This window comes from Poromitra crassiceps (genome assembly GCF_964638095.1).
Source record: "Poromitra crassiceps genome assembly, chromosome: 14".
Classification (NCBI taxonomy): domain Eukaryota; kingdom Metazoa; phylum Chordata; class Actinopteri; order Beryciformes; family Melamphaidae; genus Poromitra; species Poromitra crassiceps.
The window spans coordinates 15,723,029-15,739,476 of NC_139633.1; the positions used below are offsets into that span (position 1 = coordinate 15,723,029).

General features: G+C 45.2%; 1 protein-coding gene across 5 annotated transcripts in view; it reads left to right on the forward strand.

Moving 5' to 3' along the window:
- Positions 1-2,519: 2,519 nt before the first annotated feature.
- hipk3b (homeodomain interacting protein kinase 3b) overlaps positions 2,520-16,448 on the forward strand; it is a 63,323-nt gene continuing 49,394 nt past the window's right edge. For all 5 annotated transcript variants that reach the window (XM_083651101.1, XM_083651102.1, XM_083651103.1 and 2 more), the window contains exons 1-2: positions 2,520-2,826; positions 10,187-11,495. In XM_083651101.1, the coding sequence (XP_083507227.1) occupies positions 2,754-2,826; positions 10,187-11,495 (1,382 nt within the window). In that variant the 5' untranslated portion in view covers positions 2,520-2,753. The remainder of the gene's footprint in view (positions 2,827-10,186; positions 11,496-16,448) is intronic.

Consider the following 16,448-nt stretch of genomic DNA (forward strand, 5'->3'; position numbering starts at 1 on the left):
GTAGAATGCGTATGTGCATGAATCGGTGTATTGTGGCAAACATATAGACGGGGTTGTCCGTCCCGTAGGCCTACTAGATTATTTAATGTCATGACATAGGCCTAAACCAAATCAATAACAACTGCGTCAAATTTAAAACAGACTGGTCACCAGCAGGGGCGTCATGCAAGCCAAAAATCTGAGGGGGCGAACTCTGGCGCCGCCCGGAGGGCGGCAAAAAATTTGGGGGGTTGGAAGCCAGATTTAGAGGAATATCTAATTTTAAATTAACAGACTGAGCAGGTGTAACCATAAGGCTATTTTCCAAACTGCTCAGCCTCCTGGAAAAATCCATAATCACCAGACTAAGTACATTGCCACTGCCCAGGCTCAATGGACTTGACAAAAAAGGGAGACCACATGTTTCAAAGCAATGTAACACAATGTTTATTTTGGCTGGTATTGCCTTTTCAGAAGGTAGAAATCTTTCCTCTAGAGCAGGGGTTCCCAACCTTTTTTGTGCCAAGGACTGGTAGATACATGGGAAAAAAAAGTTGCGGACCGGTTGTCAATTCTAATGGTTTTAGTTATATATATTTACTCACCAGGTGGCGACAAAGGGTAAATAACAGCCTTTTGTGTTGTACTGTATGTAGCCTATACAGTATTTATGTTTTTGTTTTAACTACAAACATACATAAACGTAAACTTGAAACTATGTTTCAACTACCATACACAGCCTATAATAATATAGCCTATGTTTATTTAAAAAAAAAAAAAAAAAAAAAAAAAAAAAATTTTTTTTTTTTACCTCTCAAAAATCTGAGGGGGCAATTGCCCCCTCAGTTACAATGGGCATGACGCTTCTGGTCACCAGTCTGTGCATCACCACACCACTCACCAGACTGGTGCGCGATGCTGGTCGCCACGCCAATTATCGATCAGCAGGGGGAGACAAATTGATAGCCATGGAGTCTGGCCTAACAGACCAGAGCAGAAGACCACGGAGCTGTTCTCTGTATGCGAGTGTGGTGGTGGAGGGGTGAACAAGAACAGTGTCTCTATGGCTGGATATATGTTTTTGGATGGGCTGTGGGTGGTGTGTGGGGAATGTGGAGGTACATATTTCTTGCCTTACAAGTATATTATTAGGTCACCCAAGCACAACGATGTTCAACTGATCAGTAGCTCTTTTTCAGTAGGCTTAGGCTACACTGAATCTGAAGCAAATTTTCATGAGATGCAGAACACTATAGTAGCAGGCAGCATTCTCTGAGAAGTGGGCTAAATAAGAAGACATAATAGGCCTATCTCGAGGCCAATTTGGAAAGATCCTGCTATGGTTGGATAATGTGACACTGTTTTCTTTCTAGTTTGTGTTAAGACATCCTCTCATTCACAGTAGAAATGGACAGACCTGACTAAATCTGAAGGTGTACCAGACCCAGACGAATGGGAAGAGACAGGATAGGGTCATATCGCCAACTTGCCCCGGCTGGAGGAAGGTTCTGACGAAAAAAAGCCGTCTGCTTACCCTGATGCCAGTGCCACCTTAGGCATGTTTATCCAAAATTTTAGACAGTGACCAAACGTGGAGGGAGGGGTTCTTCAGAGTTCAGAACAGCTCACAGCTGTTACCTCCACCAGCTGACCAAGCCTGGTGGTTTGTGGTCTGTTGGCAAATTAGCTGGGATGGGGGCTGGTGTAAGAACTGGGAATGCCAGTTGCCTGTTTGTGAATTGCAGCTGACCCCAGTTTGGTTTTCAGGGGCTTGAGCAGCTTCTATTTGTCAGCTGGGTGCCTCTTGACTGTCTGGGCAGGAGACAAGTAGTCTAGCAGCCTTCAGCCTGTGCTGCACTAATTCCGTAGAGAGAGAAGATTGCTATTGACACCCTATGTGAAGAAAGACAAAAAATGTAATTATTACTTACAGATTTTTACAATCTTATGAACTTCCGTTTGGCTATGATTGTATTTTCAAATAGTTAACCCAGCTTACTGATATTTGTATAATGCGTTAGATTTTTTAATTATTATTATGGCTGTTGTAGTAGGCCTACATCTGTGTGTAATAGACTAAATGAACGACATGGAAAACAATTTTCAATTAGGCCCTATCCCAATGCCCATCAGAAAATAATGTGCAGTTCTTTCAGTTACTGGTATCTTTTCCACTTAATGCTATTAAGTTTAAAATCTACTCAACGACCCATGATGAGACATACGTTTTATACAGTTAAAAACATCATGATATGGTACCTTTATTCAAATTGGGTTACACATAGTTTGACATCCTACTTTTAATCTCTGCATATATTTTGGTGAGATAAAGTGCGACAATCCCCCCCCCCCGCATTTTTTTTTACTAGTGCGACAAAAAAAGCGTTATGACCATGGTTGTGACACGGTTATGTGACTGTCTGTCTCTGCTCGCACATCGATTAGTCTGGTCTATCCTATGCCGTCAGTCTGATGAGTCCACAAACATTCGCTTGCAGTGAGAGAAAAGGGACGTGGTACAGACTGACGGAGCTGCGGAACTGCTCGTCTAGAGGGGCAACGGACACCCTTTCAGAGATGGGCTACTTTGCCCAAAGAGGAAGGAGAATAATTTGGACTGTGTAGCTACAACCTGGGCTAAGCGGGGTGGTCTTTGACGTTTGTATGCAGGAGTTATTTGAAGTTTAAAATGTGGGAGATGGTGGCGTTACCGAGAGCGAGCTCTCCCTTCCTGTCGTCTAGGACAAGATGGCAGCAATGCAGGCGAACTGTGCATGCTATGGCTTTATAAGTCCATAACATGTTCAGACAAGCCCTGGATTATACTTATTGTTACTCTATGTGAAGGTAAGCGATGAAGTGAATGGCTCTCGTTGATCCTATATGTTTAGCGTGATCAAAGTTTACTAAGTGGACTAATACAAAGTTATAACTAGCGTTAACAAAGTTAGCTAGCGAGCTGCATGAGGTTTCACTGTCATTAGCTTCGTAAGTAACGTTACGTAGCGGGTGTTCTATTTACACTGTTAACGTTTATGGTAACATCAATTCAGCTACTAACTAGCTTATAACATCTTGTGGCAAATGGCAGCGTCTGCGCCAGCGATAACGGTGATAGCAGTCTATCATAGAGGATTCATGTAGCGAGTTTTTTCCTGGGTATAACCACAGTCTCTGTGATAGTTAACTTCTTAACATTTCAGCTTGTAGATAACGCTACAGCATCCTAACACCATTGGTCGTTAGCTAAATGCACAGTCATATAACTAGCCATACATAGTTTCATTGATCATCTGACGTTTGATTGTTGTTTCCCGAATATCTAACGTTAACGTTGTCGTCTAACTTCTTATTTTACTTAGACCTTAACTAGTTATATAGCTATTCGCCACCTTGCTAGTAGTCTCGCAGTGACAGCCGTTGATGATATCTCTCGTCGCTGGAAGCTTGCTGACGTCGACGGTGGGTCTCTGACAACGTGAGACTACCTTGCTAGAGGCTCTAGTAGTTAGATAGCCGTTAACCATGTCGATAGAGATAGACCTTTGGACTCGCAGCCGCAGCCACAAACACACACTGGTCTAAAATATAGTTTCAGAATGCAAAATATGCAGTGAACTGATTTTTTCCACGCTCTATCACTAATGGCAAATGTTCCTATTTTTGCTAAATACCATGATAATAGTATTTACAGTTTACTTGGATATTATTATTATTATTATTATTATTATTTTGGTCAAGATACTCGTGCCATGAAAACTTAATTGTGGTTGTTTGATGCACAACTCACCCCCTGCCTATCCATTCAAACTAAAAACGTGTGATAAATCTTCACAGTCACTCCAGACTCCCATATTTACACAACTATTAGAGTACCAACCAGAATTTACTCAGACTCCTCAAATCTGTTGATCCTGCCTAACCAGCTTAAAGCGGCTAACATGCGTGCGCAGCACCCCTCTTCGATCAGTAAAAACACCAACTAGACATCTTCAAGGGGTTGCAAGTTCACAATTGAAATTCTATGTGGTCACATGGTTAGAAAATACTCAGCGCTTTGTGAGCAATGGAAGATCATATTCACAAGACAACAGTGTTTTAGTGAGTGTGTGGGCCTGTGGCGTAAACACAGCAAGCCCTGCTGAAGGCTAACAAAAGCTGATGTTCAACAAATTGCATTCAGCAGGCTCCACTTAAAGATGTTGGAGACAAAGTGAGTGCAGAGCGGTTCAATACAGCATGATGACACTAGAGCCACATTTAGCAGCAGCGAGTACGAGGCAGGGGCAGTGTGTGTCTAAATGCTCTTAAGGCCTCTTTATGCTTATCAGAAAAGCGTCTGAGCCGGCTTCTGTTGGGTTGGGTTCTGTGCATTTGTTAGGCGGATGTCGCCCTCCCAGTCCGACGTCTCCGAATGGGCCGCGTGAGACGCGTGTATACTTTTGCCAACCCAGTTTAGATGAAACCACACCCCGAACTCATTTGCTTGGTGACCATTGCTGTCCTCCGCCACGCCTGACAACATACTACCCTAAACAGGAGCAGAGGCGACTCCGCTCCACCCCAGCGCCTCTTCTTACAGCCAGGCAGGCACCGGTCAAAGAGGACTCTCTTCCCCCGAAGTCGAGTGTGTTTCCCCCGTTTCCCCTTCCCCTAGAGATGTGTGGCTTGGAGAACCAGGAGCGGGCAGCGCTGGGAAACCCACTCGACTTCGTGGAAAGAGGTCTCTTTGAACGGTGCCTGCCTGGCTGTAAAGAGAGGCGTTCAGGGTGCAGCGGAGTCACCTCTGCTGTTTATGGTAGTTTGTTCTCAGTGGTGAATGAGGACACAATGAGGGGGAAGCGTGTGTGTGTGTGTGTGTGTGTGTGTGTGTGTGCCTTGCTTCGGCGTCGGAGTTCGGAGGAGTCGCTTGCTTGGCAGGGCGGGAAGAAGCAGTTGCGGTGACCAATCAAATGAGTTCGGGGTGTGGTTTCATCTAAACTGGGTTGGCAAAAGTATACACGCCCGGGTCCAATAATCTAGTACCTCCCCCATACAGCCAGTTTTGTGGAACTCTAATAGGCAAATTCAGTTTGGGCATCCTACTTTGATGTGTTATATCAGATGCACTTCTAAACAAGTGTATCAAGGCCTTTAACACCATGACAATCTGCTGCATTTGACATCATCATCTGAATCCAATCAATCCGATCAGCGATCAGTGGCAAAATAACACATGATTGGAGGCGCATCCCTAATATGTACAGAGAGCAGAGTTAGCTAACAGAGCACATAGTTAGCTAACAGAGCACATAGGTAGCTAACAGAGCACATAGTTAGCTAACAGAGCACATAGTTAGCTAACAGAGCACATAGTTAGCTAACAGAGCACATAGCTAACAGAGCACATAGGTAGCTAACAGAGCACATAGTTAGCTAACAGAGCACATAGTTAGCTAACAGAGCACATAGCTAACATAGCACATAGGTAGCTAATAGAGCACATAGTTAGCTAACAGAGCACATAGTTAGCTAACAGAGCACATAGTTAGCTAACAGAGCACATAGCTAACAGACCACATAGTTAGCTAACAGCTAACAGGCGAGAGATAACATTATTGCTCATCAGCTCTATTTGTGAGGATCTTTTGGCCTTTTGACAAAAGTCAATGCTCATCAATAATTGCTCAAAGTGGTCTGTTCTATGATGCACCAAAATAAAATGATTTGGCTAATGCAGTGGTTCTCAAATCTTTTCACATGAGGGACCCCTAAACTGACAAAGATTAGACCACGGACCCCCATTTGATAGGATTTCGTCTTACGGTCCCCCATATGATAACAAGATTGATGCTTTTAGATGTTTTATTACAGAAAGTGTATAAAACCCATGACCAAAATAGTCATTGCGTTACATATGAATGGAATTATAGCGAAAATAAATTACCCCCCTTTTTGGCTGGGGACCCCCTGGAATCCCCTCAAGGACCCCTGGGGGTCCCCGAATCCCCATTTGAGAACCACCGGGCTAATGTATAGCTCACAAACCAGAGCTGTGTTGCACTTTGCACCATTTCAAGTAACGTTATTGTAGAAGTCAAGCCACATGGCCCTGAGTGATTGCTGCAGGGACTATCGTAAATCTGCCACTCCTGACTGACTTGTCGTCATGTTGTTAGATGTTATCATCACAATCAGTGTCGAACCATTTGAGAATTAATAGCATTTTGTGACGCTGGCTCGGTGAGGGTGTGTGTGTGTTTGCAGCACTGTTTGGACAGAGGGGTGGCCTGTGGAAGCAGGGGTTTTCTTTTGTTTTGATTTAGATTAAGCATTCATCCTTGGTGGTAGCTAGCTAGCTTCTGTGGCTTGTTGACGCCATCTCATCCCCCTATCCCTCCTCAGGCTGTTTGGATGCTTTGCTGTTGAATGGAACATTACTTGATCAAGCCAACAACAGGCGATTTTTGGAGTTGGAGATGTATGGAGATGTTGACGATGTGTATCAGAAGAATCTTTTCTAGTCATCACCATAGAATATTTTGACTTGTTTTTGCTTTTGGACATTGTTTTGCATCATCAACTGCAGAAAGACCGAAATAATAAGATTAGCGCACAAATAGTTTCCTTCCATAGCCTATGTGCTTGTGCCTATGTGCTTGTGCTACCCCCCCCCCCCACACACACACACACACACAGTATCTTGAAGGTCTGTTTGGCTTTTCACTGTTAGCAGCTGTTGGTCCTCTCATCTACGACTACTTCTAAGGCACTTTTGTTTTCTTGACTCAGAACCATTTGTCCCTTGTGGGACAGGTGTGTCATGTTTATTTTCACCTCAACGAAATTTTCAGTTGGCCAGGGTCAAAGTTCAACTGTGCAATTACTTAGCGGCTCGAGGTTGCAGAAAAAGTTGTCCAGCTTTGAAGGATGTAACGTGAGGCCACAGCAGGAGCCTGCTGCTGGCTGGCCGTGGGAGTGTCGGGCTTCATTTGGTAATAATAGCAGTTTCCAGCAGCTGTCATTCTATTGCCTTCGCTAAGTTATAGGCTCTTTACTCCACAGCTTCGTCTCATAGACGGCTCCTAGGGTTTCTTATTGATTGTATTTGGGCGGCCCCCGAAGTAAATTACCCAGACGTCCCAGTAAGCTTTTGTTTTTAAATGTATTTTGTGATGCACTAAGCTGGCACAAACGCATTTCTCATTGATGTGTAGCTTATAGCAAAGATAAAATGCTGTCTGGATGTCTTGCTGGCTCAGACGCCTTCTGGGACCTTTATCATGTGTTTATGATCCCCCCACTCTTATAAAACAAACAAAAAGGGTTCTATATTACTGTCAGTCACACTGGTGCCTCTTCAAGTCCTATTGTCTCTGTGCTGCTGACAGCCTCAGGATAAACTAACATGGTGGACTTGAGGAGTCTTTGTAGTTAGCCGTATGTGTTCGTCACAAAACTGGCTCTAATCAGATGGTCGTGTAATAGTTGGCTAGTGTTGCAGTAGGAAGTTGCCCAGTGCTGCGCTCATTCATTATAGTTAGTGTAGTTAGCGTTCCACACCGTGGGAAACACTGCTCCTCCTCGCTGCCTGCTGCTGCTGAGGAAGGAAGGCATAGTTCAGCTGTGTTCACACCAAGATATTTATTTTTCTCTCTGTCGCTCGATTCAACCCTTTGGAATCGCTCTGTCGCTCTGTTTAAATCGCTCGTCAACAGGCACAATAATTGACGGACATCTGGGGGCTATAACGTTACACAATCAATGTCATGATATTTGTCCACTACGAGCCACCGTAGTTGTTTGCAAGCTAAGCCTATCAGCGTGCTCCTAGCGCGAGCTCTATACCGGTAGTACAGACTTGACTTCATGTCAGCTCTCAGCCTGTCAATCAGCTGTCAATGCGGTTTGTTGCCACACAATAAACCAGCGGTTTGTTCCAAGCCAGTGTGATCCTTGACTCGCTCTCACACGGCAGCCAATCAGCGTTGAACAGCGAGCGACTGATGCCAGCGTAATTTAGCTCGAGTTGGGATATTTCATCTCGGGCGACGAGCGAATTTTCTCCCTATCGCTCTGTCTCTGTCGCTCGGACGCCCAGCGATTTTTCTCGCCGGCGAATATATGCTCAATCGCTCGTTTGCATTGACTTTGTATGTAAACTCGATGCCAGCGAAAAACTTGAATAGGTCGGTGTGAACGCAGCTTTAGGAAGAGCAGGGGCCATAGTGGTGTTCCCAACCCAGGCAGACTGGCAAACATGTAGACACCCGAAAATGATTGAAAACCAGATCATTGTGTAAAATCAGCAGCCAGCCAGTGTCTGCCACGGAAGGAATTGGGAGCCTCTTGTATATGAACATGTGATGGCGGTGTGTTGAATACTCTGCACATGGCTAGTAGCCTTTTGCCTGTGCTGCTGCTCTAGTACGTAAGCCCAGCATGCAGACATAATAGCCGTCCATCTGACATCACCGGGAGGGCTCCTCACTGACCCACCTACTGACTGCTGTCTTTGCTAATTGGCTGCCTCACCTCCCTCTTCATGCCACGTGAAAGCTGAACAGACAGACAGGCACATGTCTGTCTGTTCAGCGGCGTGGAGAGAGAGAGGGTCAGTCCACTTTTCGCTTTTATGCCCTTTCACCAAGTGATTGTACACGTGCGCTTGTCCATTTCGCACATCTTTTAGACTACGTCAGAATTTGCCCCAGAAAGCAGAAAAAGTATAATCAAATGAAAAGACAAACCACTTTTTTTTTTAAGGTGGCTGACCGACTTCATTGGGATGTTGCTCTGGATGGATTTGTTTTTAAAAATCCACTGTCGGTCGACCTCTAGAAAGTAGGCCATGGCACCCAGAGACTGCCTGATAAGGTCACTGTGCCAGTGTGGAAAACGACTCTCAAAGACAAAAGTTGATCAGCAAGCCCGTTAAGGGTGGGCGATATGGCAAAAATATCATATCACAATTTTCTATCAGACAGGATCCCGATCCCGATTCTATTTCATCTTAGTTAAAGACTATTTTGCAAGTTACTGAACACTACAACTAGGGCTCAGCGATATGGACCAAATATCATGTTCCAAATATATCTCTGTGCCATATCACGATATTACAATATCCAAATTCTAGGACGATATCTACTAGTCTCATATCATGATCTCGATATAATGTAATATCGTTATGTTGCCTACTTGCCCAGCCCTAAGCCCGTCATTTTCCTGTATTCTGCTTTCTCTGCTTATACACTATACAGTACATAATCCAATTTCAGAAAATGTCGGCGAGGGATCAGGGATGATATTCAGCAGGAGGCGGTTGTTTCTTGTTTTTGTTTTCTTCAAAATGAGAGGGGGAGAAAGAGGGAGGAATAAACAGTGTCTTAGGTATGTTATTTGGGCATGTGGGCTTGATGATGCTTCTCTTCGTCTGTCTCCTCTGCGCTCTCCCTCTCCATTGGTTGCCTAGAGACCTGCAGTGGGATGCATGAGAAGGTCAGGCAAACCTTTGAGAAGTTAGTCATCTACTCTGTGTGGAGGTGTGTGTGTGAGGGGGGGGGGGTGCGCTGGATACTGGATAGGGCAGAATGGTGGTGAGTGTGTTGTCAGGCACTCTGCTCGAACATATTGTCTCGCCCTGGTCTGTTTTTCCATGTATGACCGTTGGAGGGAGTTATAGGGGTTAAGACCACTTGTGATGTCATCAAGGGAGTAGTTAAAAGATCATGTTGAGAGATTGTTGGACTTTTTCAGTTGTTTTTGACTCAGTAATGCACTTAACGTCATCCTTGCCCTTAGTAAATAAACATTTTTCTTGCTTTCAGTTCATGACGTGGTAATGGCTCGGCACGGCGGTGTTCCTGGGATCTTTGTAGCTATCTAACTATCTATCTTTTGTAGCTCACCTAAAATTGACAAAGTAATATGAATGTGATTTATCACCCTTTGCCACAATACTTTTCCAGCATTTTCTGAAAAATGGCACATTGCAATGTAACGTGAATTAGATTAAGCTGTAATCCTTGAGACATTCTGTGTTAACACGGTAGCATAGGATTATATCTTTAAATTGTTCATTTTTGACATCTGTAATCAAAGCTAACCATACTTACCTGTAGACAACATGCAATTGAGTAAGGTGTACAATGCTCAGAGTAGTACAGTAATGCAGACGAGTATGCGGACTTACCATCCACTTTTGTTTTGTCGTTGTCTTTCTGCGCAGGTATGGCCTCACAAGTCTTGGTCTGCCCACCACACATTTATCAATCCCAGACAAGTGCCTTTTGCAGTGTGAAGAAACTCAAAGTTGAGCCCAGCAGCTGTGGATACCATGAGAGAACCCACCCGCGGACTTATCTGAACAGCACCAGAACCCTTGGCATTGCGCACCCGAAAAAACAGGCCCAGTCGTTTGCGAACCCAGACTCGGCAGCGGGCGTGAAAGTGCGCGGCCGACAAGAGTACCCGGTGCAGACGTTGGTGGTGCGCGGCGTACAGAGAGAGCAGGCCCGTCAGAGAGAAGAAGAAGGAGGAGGAGGAGCAGCAGCAGCAGCAGGCCCGGCTGCGGCCCAGCAGCAGCACCAGGACGCAGGGGCCATCCCCTCGCAGGGCAAGGGGCAGCAGCGGACGGACACAGCAAGGGGAGGCAGCAGTGGCGCGACAGGGGCAGGAGGAGGGGGAAGGGGAGAGGGCTGCAGAGGGGGAGGCGGGGAGGAACAGGGCGACGGGGACGAGGAGGACTGTGGAGGTTTTAACTCGGCCGACAGCTCTCAGCGATGTGGGCTGAAACGTAAGAGCGAGGAGCTGGATAACCGAGGGAGCGCAATGCAGATAGTGGAGGAACTGTCCATGTTGCCTGCCATGTTGCAAACGACGAATGTGGGGAACGCGGCCGTGACTGCGCCCGCGGCCGTAGGAGCCGGCGGGGGCCCCTCCAAACAGGGCGCCGCCGGGGGAACAGGAGGGGGGGACGGGGACTATCAGCTGGTACAGCACGAAGTCCTGTGCTCCATGAAGAATACCTATGAGGTGCTGGATTTCTTGGGACGCGGCACATTTGGCCAGGTTGTAAAGTGCTGGAAGAGGGGCACCGGCGAGGTGGTGGCCGTGAAGATCCTGAAGAACCACCCGTCATACGCACGGCAGGGTCAAATCGAGGTGGGCATCCTGGCCCGCCTGAGCGGGGAGAACGCCGAGGAGCACAACCTGGTGCGAGCGTTCGAATGCTTCCAACATCGCAGCCACACCTGCCTGGTGTTCGAGATGCTCGAGCAGAACCTGTACGATTTCCTGAAGCAGAACAAGTTCAGCCCGCTGCCCCTGAAAGTGATCCGACCCGTGCTGCAGCAGGTTGCCACGGCTCTGAGAAAGCTGAAGAGCATGGGCCTGATCCACGCGGACCTCAAGCCCGAGAACATCATGCTGGTGGACCCTGTGAGGCAGCCCTACAAGGTGAAGGTGATAGACTTCGGCTCAGCCAGTCACGTGTCCAAAGCAGTGTGCTCCACGTACCTCCAGTCTCGCTACTATAGGTGAGTGCTACTTTTTTTTACAAAGCATATTTGAGTTCATTGCATTTCAAACCTGAGTCTTTGTTGCTGTCGAGACCATAAATGAAGTCAGGTAAAAAAAAAAAAACAAGGAAATATCTCCCGTACTGCACAATATCCTGCTCACTCAGGAGCCACATACCACAAACTCTGAACAAATGTGACCCTTCAGTGTTTACTAGCAGGGGATAGACCGTTAATGTCCCTGCTGCCTGGGAAAGGAAATGTTGTTGTGAAAACAGACTTTGACACAATGAGAAAAATCGATGTCTGTCTGTATGAATTTGTGAACATCTTTGCCATTGTTTGCATTCAGGGAGAGACAGGTTTGGCCTCAGGAGTCGAAACGAAATGATTTACTGAGACGTCCTGGGTAGCCGCACAAAACTGGATAGGCAAATATTTGAAGGCTTATCTTAATGCATGCTATGCGCAGTTTGTGTGTAAATATCAAGAAAGATTGGGAGAAACATTCCAAACATAACGCTGTTACCAGCTCTGATGTATAACATGTCAGTTGTTTTCTTCTTGTTTCTGTTAGAAGAATTCCTGCGTTTCTGATGTTTTTGGATGTGCACTTGAAAAACTGCTGGACAAATTACCCATGGCAGCATCCTATGAGTGCTTTAGTTTTGGATTAGACAAACGGGTCTGAAATGGCATCAACAGTTGTTATGTAAGAGGCAGGAGTGAGTGACCGTTCAGTCAGTGTCTGGTTCGTACCTCTACTCAGTGCACAGAGATAGTTCAGTGTCTGGTTTGTACCTGTACTCGGTGCACAGAGAGAGTTCAGTGTCTGGTTCATACCTCTACTCAGTGCACAGAGATAGTTCAGTGTCTGGTTTGTACCTCTACTCAGTGCACAGAGATAGTTCAGTGTCTGGTTTGTACCTCTACTCGGTGCACAGAGAGAGTTCAGTGTCTGGTTTGTACCTCTACTCGGTGCACAGAGATAGTTCAGTGTCTGGTTTGTACTAGGGATGTCAATTTTCGGTTAATTTCACTTTCGATTAACCGACGCTAATAATCGATTAACCTATCGGTTAATTCATAATTTTTTAATATTAAAAAAAATTTTTTTTTTTTTTTTTTTTTTTGTCTATTTACTCAATGAACTCATGCCCAAACAAGGCGTGTCTATTTAGATGCTGAAATGTTAATGCTTTTTGTGTTAGAATTTCTAACACAAAAAGCATTAACAAGCATTAACAAAAAGCATCAACATTTCAACACAAATTCTTTTTGTGTTAGAATTTGTAACACAAAAAGCATTAACATTTCAGCATCTAAATAGACACGCCTTGTTTGGGCATGAGCTCATTGAGTAAATAGACCAAAAAAAATTTTTTTTTTTTTTTTTTTTTTTTTTTTTTTTAATATTAACTGATAGACCGACAGCAATAACCGAACAACGACGTTAGCGACGGTTAATCGATTAACGGTTAACCGTTGACATCCCTAGTTTGTACCTCTACTCGGTGCACAGAGATAGTTCAGTGTCTGGTTTGTACCTCTACTCGGTGCACAGAGAGAGTTCAGTGTCTGGTTTGTACCTCTACTCGGTGCACAGAGAGAGTTCAGTGTCTGGTTTGTACCTCTACTCGGTGCACAGAGAGAGTTCAGTCTCTGGTTTGTACCTCTACTCGGTGCACAGAGAGAGTTCAGTGTCTGGTTTGTACCTCTACTCGGTGCACAGAGAGAGTTCAGTCTCTGGTTTGTACCTCTACTCGGTGCACAGAGAGAGTTCAGTCTCTGGTTCGTACCTCTACTCGGTGCACAGAGAGAGTTCAGTCTCTAGTTTGTACCTCTACTCAGTGCACAGAGATAGTTCAGTGTCTGGTTTGTACCTCTACTCGGTGCACAGAGAGAGTTCAGTGTCTGGTTTCTACTACCTCTACCCGGTACACAGAGAGTTCAGTGTCTGGTTTCTACCTCTACCCGGTACACAGAGAGAGTTCAGTGTCTGGTTTGTACCTCTACTCGGTGCACAGAGATAGTTCAGTGTCTGGTTTGTACCTCTACTCGGTGCACAGAGATAGTTTCGGTGCACAGAGAGACTGTTTGTGAGACGAGGAAGATAAGTGGGCCTTTGTGCACCAAAGGTGATTTACGATGAGTTTTCCCCCTCTGTTTTTTTCGGTGGCCGGAAATCTGCCCTCCATCTGGTTTCAGCACAGCACACGTGGGACATATACACACTAGCTACTAACTTGAGGTTATGACATGTGGAACATTTTCAGAACTGTGTATCTTCTTACTTGGTGATATGATTAGGTTATCTGTTTCTGGCTAAACCGAATAGAGCCATAACACCGCATTACGTTCAGGATTCTGCCTGCACCAGCATCTGTCTGACTGGAATAACTGTTGCTCAGACAATCTATACATGCAGTGGATCTGGCACTTCTGTTTTCCATGGTCTCAGAGTATCATCAGTCAGCTTTGCATGAGGATGGATGCTTGTAGCTAACCACAGCTTGTCATAGTAAAAATGGTCTGTCTTGGCTCTATGCAGACAGAGTGAGCAGAAGAGAGAGAGAGATGGCTGGTAGGGTGTCATTTCTCTCAGTAATACGTCACAAATTAACGTATTCATCTTTGCTGAGGTTGGTCATTGACAAACATGGATAACCTCTTGCCTCACACTGGCGAGAAAATATTTTTCCTGCAAAAAAAGGCTACATTTTGTGGACTGTCTCCTTTGCAGTCAAGCTGCGATGATGTTATGCATCATTAAATATATATAAACTCATTTGTCTGGAAGTGTAAGGATCATTGGTGGCAATATTTCATATTATTGCAGTGTTTTAGTTGAAGGAAAATAGTTGTGTGTGTAATCTGTGTATTCTATTAGTTAAAAGGATGGGCAGTGTTTTTGTCACGGTCTGGAGCGCCACATGGATGAAGGGGAAATCATGTGCGCATTTTCTTTTTCACGGGAATGCATCCTCACACCTGACACCCCTCTATTTCCGGGCCCAGAGATGTCTTCTCTTTCCTGGTCCAGAGATGTCTTCTCTTTCCTGATCCAGAGATGTCTTCTCTTTCCTGGTCCAGAGATGTCTTCTCTCTCTTTCCTGGTCCAGAGATGTCTTCTCTTTCCTGGTCCAGAGATGTCTTCTCTTTCCTGATCCAGAGATGTCTTCTCTTTCCTGGTCCAGAGATGTCTTCTCTCTCTTTCCTGGTCCAGAGATGTCTTCTCTTTCCTGGTCCAGAGATGTCTTTTTCCTGGTCCAGACATGTCTTCTCTTTCCTGGTCCAGAGATGTCTTCTCTTTCCTGGTCCAGAGATGTCTTCTCTCTCTTTCCTGCTCCAGAGATGTCTTCTCTTTCCTGGTCCAGAGATGTCTTCTCTTTCCTGGTCCAGAGATGTCTTTTTCCTGGTCCAGAGATGTCTTCTCTTTCCTGGTCCAGAGATGTCTTCTCTTTCCTGGTCCAGAGATGTCTTCTCTCTCTTTCCTGCTCCAGAGATGTCTTCTCTTTCCTGGTCCAGAGATGTCTTCTCTTTCCTGGTCCAGAGATGTCTTCTCTTTCCTGGTCCAGAGATGTCTTCTCTTTCCTGGTCCAGAGATGTCTTCTCTTTCCTGGTCCAGAGATGTCTTCTCTTTCCTGGTCCAGAGATGTCTTCTCTTTCCTGGTCCAGAGATGTCTTCTCTTTCCTGGTCCAGAGATGTCTTCTCTTTCCTGGTCCAGAGATGTCTTCTCTCTCTTTCCTGCTCCAGAGATGTCTTCTCTTTCCTGGTCCAGAGATGTCTTCTCTTTCCTGGTCCAGAGATGTCTTCTCTTTCCTGGTCCAGAGATGTCTTCTCTTTCCTGGTCCAGAGATGTCTTCTCTTTCCTGGTCCAGAGATGTCTTCTCTTTCCTGGTCCAGAGATGTCTTCTCTTTCCTGGTCCAGAGATGTCTCCTGGCTTAAAGGTTTGAAAGGTCAGCCATGGCTAGACTGACGACGGCTACGGCTTAAATTCATCTGCGTCATCCAATTCCAGCTTTGTGCCATATGTCATCTCAAGGCGTTAGAGGTTTTGACATGTGTGCATACCACACACACACACACACACACACACACACACACACACACACACACACACACACACACACACACACACACACACACACACAGTCCCCCCCCCCCCTCTCTCTCTCTCTTGATTTTATATCTTTATTCTACTAGGCTTAAGCTAGCATCGTGATTTTGTCCTAGGACTTCTTTCAAATCCAATCACTCCATGATTCTCTGTAGCTATTTGTTGCTTAATTGAGATGGGCCTGTTAGGAACATTATTTATGTTTTACCTATACTGCGACATATTGTGTGGCTATGTATAAAAATAACCAATTTTGATGACATAATCCGACTCTAAAATTCATGTCAAAAAAGTTAAAAATGCCAGTCATAGTTGGTATCTAATGTAATAATCTGAGAAGCAACTTCAGACTCTGTCTTTCGATGTCTTTAGCAGGAATTTCCGAATTTGCTTCTAAGAACGGATCTAGATTCTGTATGACAGGCAGCCTGGCAAGATGATGGATGCCTGATAGCATCTTATTTCACAGATGTAGCCGAGTGACGCACATTTCTTCTGGAAGGCATCCTTCCTGTAAGCCTAAATGCTGCAGGGAAGTTTCATCCATTAGAACACACACTGCTAGCAAGTAACAACTGTCAATTGTTGCTATGCCTCTTCACCATGCAGGGTCCACAAGGACAAATCGCTATGAATTTGATGCACTTGGCAAATAAAGTGCCTTGGATTGAAATGGGAATCGATGTCTTGAGTAGAAGACAAGATGGGACAGATCCCCTGCTACAGATTGTTATGGCTTTTCCTCTTGACGCTTGGTTCCATGAGGCACGTTCAGGCTCAATGCTATCTGTTAGTGAGGGGCATTTACATGGCGTTTGAATAATTCTCACTGCCTGCACAGGGAGCCAG